The sequence below is a fragment of the Anopheles moucheti genome, chromosome 2 (genome assembly GCF_943734755.1).
Source record: "Anopheles moucheti chromosome 2, idAnoMoucSN_F20_07, whole genome shotgun sequence".
Taxonomy (NCBI): Eukaryota; Metazoa; Arthropoda; class Insecta; order Diptera; family Culicidae; genus Anopheles; species Anopheles moucheti.
The window spans coordinates 91,747,476-91,754,801 of NC_069140.1; the positions used below are offsets into that span (position 1 = coordinate 91,747,476).

A 7,326-nucleotide genomic window follows, 5' to 3' on the forward strand; every position below is an offset into this window, starting at 1 on the left:
CAACACGTGCTAACAACTTTTGTTTGTTTTGTTATGACGCAGGCAGGAAGTTGACAGCTGACGATCGGTTTCGTTAAGTTTCGTCAACTGTCGGAAGGTGAGTGCCAGGGGCACTCAAACACTATTATTACAAGTACGGGTGCAACGAAATAAATCACCCTTTTTTTTCTACGCCACATCAAGTCCGGTAAATGTAACGAATAATCCGAAATTCGCAAATCCGTACACTGAGTAAAAATAAAAATTTGATCAAAGGCAGTAAACTACCCCAAAAGTTCCTTGGATACATTTTGACGAACTATTTTTTTTTTAAAAAGCTCAAAAAGAGCGTCTACTTGAATAACTAGGAGGCCGGAAAGAAGAGGTTGCAGATCATCAAGGTCACGAAAAAGTTGAACCAAACTGTATGTTTTACTGTAATTTCTTGAGATTTCGACCGGCTGACATAACGCCGTGTGGGAAAATTTGTTGAACATATAATTTAATCATAATATATTTCATGACGTTAGTATCCATTCATATTTCCATGTCGTGCTTTAAGATTTAAGTGTTTCTGTTGATTTAAAATATAACACACATGTGCTCCAGTCACGAAACATGAACTAGAAACCTTTCTCCAAAACGTTCTCCTCATAGCACAGAGTTTTCTAATTTCCCAGGAATAGCCAACTTTTGCTAACGCGTGTGTTAACTTTGCTCAAACATTCTACCGCAGCGATAAATAAATGTTTTGCAACATGTCATACCACAATCTCGGCGATAAAGGATCGTGACCGTGGTAAGGAGCCCGTACAGTTACTGCCAAAGCGAGAGCAGCATTCCTCTTATGTAAATTTTGGTTCTTTACCCACGCTTAACTTCTTCGAGGACTTTTGGATCAACGGAACGAAATGTTTCGACAGTTCCAGTAGGGTAAAACTAAACGAAAAAAAACACACAGAAATAAGCTACATGTTGCGAAAACTTTTCTGGGCTCTTATTTGCTGCAGTGTTGCTGATGTGGCTGATGACATTAGCATCGCCACCCATATCATTTGCCACGATTCGGCACTGTGTTAACCACCCGAAGCAGTTTAACTTCGGTGAGAAAACTTTTTCTTGATCTTTCGAATCCCTATACGAAGGGTCTGCAGATGATCGACTTTAAAGGTTTGTCATCTGTTTTAAATATGTATGGTAAAGTCTTTTAAACACTCATATTGAAGCACAGAAAATAACGATGAAAGGTCAACAAACTCAACACATACACACTCTCTCTCTCTTAAAAAGGAAAGAATATCATAAATAATGTGCCAATGTCCAGCTCAATTTTAGATCAGCTCAAACTATTCACTACCGATAACCTTCAGACACATATTGCCTAGCAGAAAAAAAAAACGACAGAAAAGGTTATCTTATCTGTCTCATCAAAATCCTTTCGTACGTGCTGGGAATAAATTTATGCACGACCATTTTACGCCATTTAGTATCCTTTTTACATAAAGTGAGCCAGACGTCCCAAGGAAAAACTTGTTGCTCCTTGTTCATTTCTAGCAGTCAAGCGCCGGCGTCCCATTACTATCATAAATTGATGCTTTAAAGCGTCCCATTTAACGGCCGGATGTGGTCCCATCCTTTGAGCAGTGCAAAATGGTCCATTGGTCACCGGAAGCTTGCCTCGCTGTTGAAATTGAGCGGCCAGTTCCGGAATCCCAACTAAAAAAAAAAAAGAAAACTCAACAAGCGATAAAGTACAGCTGGATGAAAATGAAGCACTTCGATGGAACTAATCTAAATCTCATGTTAATCGTACGCGGGGGGTGACCGTTTGACAGGTTTCCACCCTCCACAGGGGGGTGAAAAAGCTTACATAAAAGTACAACTCGCACACACACACGTACACAAAATGTCCCAATTTAACACAACCCGGGCAATTGGCTGACAAAAGCAATGCCCACGACACTGTTATCATTTTCGGCAGAAAGGATCAATTTTGCCTTCGCCCGCTGCCTTTTTATTGCCCCTGCATGCGTTTCATTTCTTGGTCCATGATTACCCAATGATGAACCCATCAAACGATCGAGCCGACCCTTGGGCGCACGACACTTCCGTATCAAAGAGACAACCGAAAAAATACACGAAGGGGAGAGATTATTGAGGGGGCGTCGTTGTGCAAATGGGAAAATGTAGAGATGAAATACAAAAAAAGGGCACACTTTATGGGACGGTTTCGTCCTACCGAGCATAATAAAAAAACAACCACGCGCTCTATACTCACTTGCACGGATCCCACACGATGTAGCCCTTGCCCGGGCAGTCCTCCGGCCGTATGACGTCGCACTCGTCCGGATTGCAGACGCACTTCAGGCCGAAAGTTTTCACATTCAGTACCATCAGACAGTAGATGAGCAGCTTAATGCTGAAATTTATCGTCGATATGCTGCCGTTGAGCGCCGGGATGGCCGCTAGAACTTTTCCCATTTTCTCGCCCATCGATTCATGGCATCCCGGGAAGGGAACTTGATGTGGTGGGGTGAGGGGTTGGTGATGAAGGACACTACCCACGGCTTCCTGTGGGAAATGCTTTGCTGGAACACGGGGTTATGGTTGTGTTGTTTTTTCGTTTTTGTTTCTTTTCACTCACTCGGCCTTTGAAACAGAAACTATGAGGGTGAGGGGCCCTCGATACACCGAGGCCACACTTACACACCACAGCACTTCAAACGGGAAGCAGTGAAACACGGCAAATCATATTTTGCTTTTTTTCTCTCTCACGATTACTTCACTGTAAAGAGGCTTTTGTTTCGCTTTTAGTTCGATACAGCTCGCAAGCTGTTAGGGAAATGCCACCAGTAACACCATCAAATCCCACTTTAATCTGCTAGAATATAAGGGTAAAAGTGTTTGATTCGTTTCCCGTTTTAGCTTACACGCGTTCTCATTTCTTCTCACGGGTGAAAGCGACTCACTCACTATGCTTCACTCTATCGTGCGGTTTGGATTTGTTTTCTTTTGGGTGATTTTTTTTCTCTCTAGCTGGAAAATGAAATAGAAATCTTTAAAGGAAAGAAAGCAGTGGGAAAGCACACGGAGCAAGACGATTCAAACGAACCGTTGCACGAGTCAAGCGTTCGCGTAAATTACGATTCTGTCCGACAGTCGCGATGGGAATCGGGACGCCGCTGGCAAACGCCAGTAAAAGACACAAAAAAAAAAACACACACACAAATCTACCATAAAACATTACGAAAATAAAATAAAATCACCACTGACAGCTTCAGACAGTGTGTCCCTCTCTCCCTCTCGCGGGAGTGCTTCGGTGCCCATTGCCACCCCTGCGCCGAGACACGTCCGGAGCCTGTTTTGACAGTTACGCGCGCGCTTCAGGGCTGCTTCGATGATTGTTCCGTATGGTGCATAAAATTTAATTTACGACACTACCGGGCGACAATTTTCTGCACGATTTTTTCCCATTTTCCACGCCCGCTGAAAAATGTGCTGCCCCGGGTCGAAGAGATGTGACCGGGCGGCTTGTTGTGGTGGCCGCCTAGCGCTATGTTTATCTTTTTGCAAGCTTCTTAACCATCACTTTGGTCTACTTTGTTGCATTCGTATCGCGAACGAACGGCCTCCACAGGCCGTTGAAATAATTGTTTTGTACGGTTAAGCTTTATTATCTTTTAAATGGCCAATGGTTGTCATCGCGTGGGTTGGAAGTGAGCCGGTTGAACGGTTTTACTTTGTTGCAGCTAAAATACGATGTGCGCTGCTCCTGTACTGACAATCGTAATCGACAATCACGACACGCTTACTGCACACGCACTGCCATTGCACTCGACTGCGGTGGCAGGATGGCAGGATGGAAATGAATCGTTACATCCGTGCGAACAATTCGGGCTGCCAAATTAATCTGTGTGAAAGATATTGAATGAGAAAAAAAAGGTACAAATCGATTAGTGCGCAATGTTGCATTCGTTAAAGCATTGAGAGACAGTAAAACAGAGCAACAAAAAAAAACGAACGGGTATGAACGGGCGAACATAATAAACGCAATACAATTCGGGGAATTTTTCATTACCGGATGACATTCAATTTCATAACCAAAAACACAACCGAGTGCTGCTAACGTCATGCACAAACGAGGTTTCATTAAATGCGCACCGTTCGTCAGGGTGATGTAGTAAATTGGGAAAACTGTGCCAGGAGGAAGAGGGACAGGCTGATGGCTGTAAATGATATGACTGGAATGATATTACATTGTACTGTGGGGTTACACGTCGGTAAGATGATAGTCAGTTGAACCAGTAGACTATGATAGCGCATAAGTGTGTCATAAGCTAACAGAATGGATAAAAGGTTATATGAACAACAACAGGTTTTTACTCTTTAATAAAGATTAAAGTGCTGCATGATGATTTATTAAGTAATCATATTACAATTATTACGTTGAACATATTACAGGGTTTTCAACGTTAATTGGAACAACTTGAACCTGCATTTTATTCAAGCTGAACTAAAATGTGCTTTAATCAATCTGCAATTTTTATGAACTTTTTAGAACGTTTGCTAGATTGCTTATGTTTTTGGAAACCTTTCTGACATTATGAATCGTTCAGCAGAGAAAGGTATGTACCAAGGTCTATGTAGGATAGAGGTCAAATAATAGACAAGATAGGGGTTCGCCATTTTGGATTTCATTTGACGTTTGGTCGCCCGTGTAAGATTCTTTGCGTCTAGCCTACTTGTTTACTATATCGATATGCTTCACAATTAGCTTGGTCGTTACAGTTTTCCTTCGTTTTGAATGCCTTTTTTTAAAACAGCAAACTGTTGATGGTTTTATAAAGTGGTGTGTGGTCAACACCTATTAGTGTTCTGGAACCAAGGGTTGATCACACGGTGCCGGACTTTCACGTCGCATTGTGAACCGGGAGATATGATGAGCCTCATCCACTTCCTGATATCTGAAGAGCCTCACCGATTCTCTGTCTTCTCACCTGCCTCGAACACCAATAATTCCTAACACCAATCGCCAATAAGATCTGCAGATCTTATTCCGGCCTAATATCGAAAAACAGCGTCACAAATTTCGAACCAAATCGAAAACAATAAAAATATTGTTGCTATGACCGGCCCGATTAATCAACACAACTACACACAAAACATTTGAATGGAAAAGGGCGTCCAAACGTCAAATCAAGTGTAACGAACTTTTGGCTACTTGTCAAATCGTTCTATATTATTCGACCTCGTTGCTACACAGACCTTGGGTATGTACAGAATATTAGAATATCTGTGTGACTCCAGGCTCTTTTGAGAGACTTTTGCTTGTAATTTTTTCCCTTACACTGGAAAATGATCCAGAATTTTGCATAGTTTTCTTGAATCTTGAAACCGAAAACCCTGTAAAATAACGTTCTACGATTCGATCAGTCGCGTAAGATTTGAACAGAAGCATCTTTCTTTTGCACAAGATCCAGAAAGAAAGATGAATTCTAGAACTTCCTAGGTTCATCAATTCATTGAAGACTCAGTGCGAAAAGATAGAAAAGGAACTCATCTTCACTTTTGTAAACGATTCGATATTTAGCCCTCAGAGGATTTTCAACCTCAAGGTGTGGAGCAGTTCGAATAAAATTCTCAACAGCAGCCCTGTATCTTGTGCATTAAAAAACTTCTAGATCTGGCCAGTTGCTGCCCTGTACGACTAATTGCCTCTGCTTTATCAAACAAAACCAAATCATTTAGTATGGACAACCGAGCAACAAGACATTGGATCACTTTCCGCACGGACAACCAAATGGTGGTTTTTTATGCTCATTAAGCTATACTTTCTTTTCATCCGAAAACATTTTACAAAACACTCGAGCGAAAGCTTGAGCTTAAGCTCATCAAAGCTATGGCGTCGACAGGGGAAACCCCCTTAGCTTAAACGACTTAAATCCCCCCCCGAACTAACCCCACACGAGCAACGAACCACTTTAACGCACAGTGCTAAGGCCCTCGGTCGGTTGGGTTCGGCTCGTGGGCGTTAAATTTCTATCCATTTGCTGTCCGTACCGTATCTGCACCTGACTGTGGAACGGTCGGAAAATTTGCAGCTCTTGCCACTTGCACAAGAGTGGTTTTAATCTTGAACTTCGGTTCCGAAACTCCCTTATTACGGCGGGTGCTTGGCACCCGTGCACCATAATCTACGGGTACTTCCGGAAGGCAGGATATAATTCTCGCAATATGACGGGGAGCGAATAAAATGAAGAAGCACGAAAAGAACGACGAGAGCCAGTACATTTCGTGTTGTAGCTGTTAACAGCTAGACGAGCTCCTTTTCGCAGCGTCTCGCGTCGTCCTCGCGTAATCCAAGAAAGAATTGAGTGTTTATGAATAAATAACAAGATTAATAAGGTTTTATTGTCTCTAAATTGGTAATATTGCCGTAACATCCTGCTGCTGTTGCTGCTGCTACTGATGCTGCTAATACCATTGGTGGTGCTGCTGATATTCTCTGTTCGTACTCCACCCCCTAACATTATCCGAAGTTACGGCAGCTCGTTGACGTACACCGACTTGGCTTTGCGGGATCCCTGCCATGCCATCGCCATTTTGCAGTATGAACAGAATGAAGTCCCCCGAGAGCACATAACCTGAAGATTAAGCCGTTTTAGTTGGCTTGAAACATGATACGGATAAGAAGAAGCAGAAGAACAACCAACACACACACACACACACACAGACACACCATCGTAACCCACTTCATAATTTAACGGGGTTTTACCGACCCAGACCCAGTTGTTCCCGATTTGCTTTCTGCTTTCCCGCGTGTAAAACGCGTTTACCTTTAATATTTCAAACACCAAATACCCGGCCCCGATCTGATACACGGGAAGCAGTTCGCCGGGGTTGCGTGCCCCTTCGCCCCCGTGCGCATGTGAAATTCGACCATAAAGCAGAAATAAGTAAGAAAGGCCCCGAATCAGAACACAGCAACGCTTCGTCCGGTTTCACCCCTCGTTCGCGATGAATGGCCGCCGCGCGCTGACTTTTAAATCTGGAGCAATCGCCAACGGTGGAAACCCGAAACGACCCTATCCGATGGGGCGGTGGCGTAAGTACTCAGGAAGTGGAGTGCTTAAAATTGCTGGTAATCCTTAAGCGCACGGCAAGCAAACGACCGCGGGAAGAAAAACCCCTTGGTGTGTATGAAATATGATTACGCGGGTTGATTGTAAAAGCTCACACTTTTCCGGGAGGCCCACGGTGGAAAGAAATTGGCTTGCCAATGGGGACTGCTTTTTTTTGGGTTTGGGTGTTTTCCTCACGAAAAGCTCACAACCGTTAGGGGGTACC

General features: G+C 43.3%; 1 protein-coding gene across 4 annotated transcripts in view; it reads right to left on the reverse strand.

Moving 5' to 3' along the window:
• Positions 1 to 3,000, reverse strand: part of LOC128298551 (cysteine-rich motor neuron 1 protein) — a 177,285-nt gene extending 174,285 nt beyond the window's left edge. For all 4 annotated transcript variants that reach the window (XM_053034315.1, XM_053034317.1, XM_053034318.1 and 1 more), the window contains exon 1: positions 2,258 to 3,000. In XM_053034315.1, the coding sequence (XP_052890275.1) occupies positions 2,258 to 2,472 (215 nt within the window). In that variant the 5' untranslated portion in view covers positions 2,473 to 3,000. The remainder of the gene's footprint in view (positions 1 to 2,257) is intronic.
• Between the last annotated feature and the right edge of the window lie 4,326 nt (positions 3,001 to 7,326).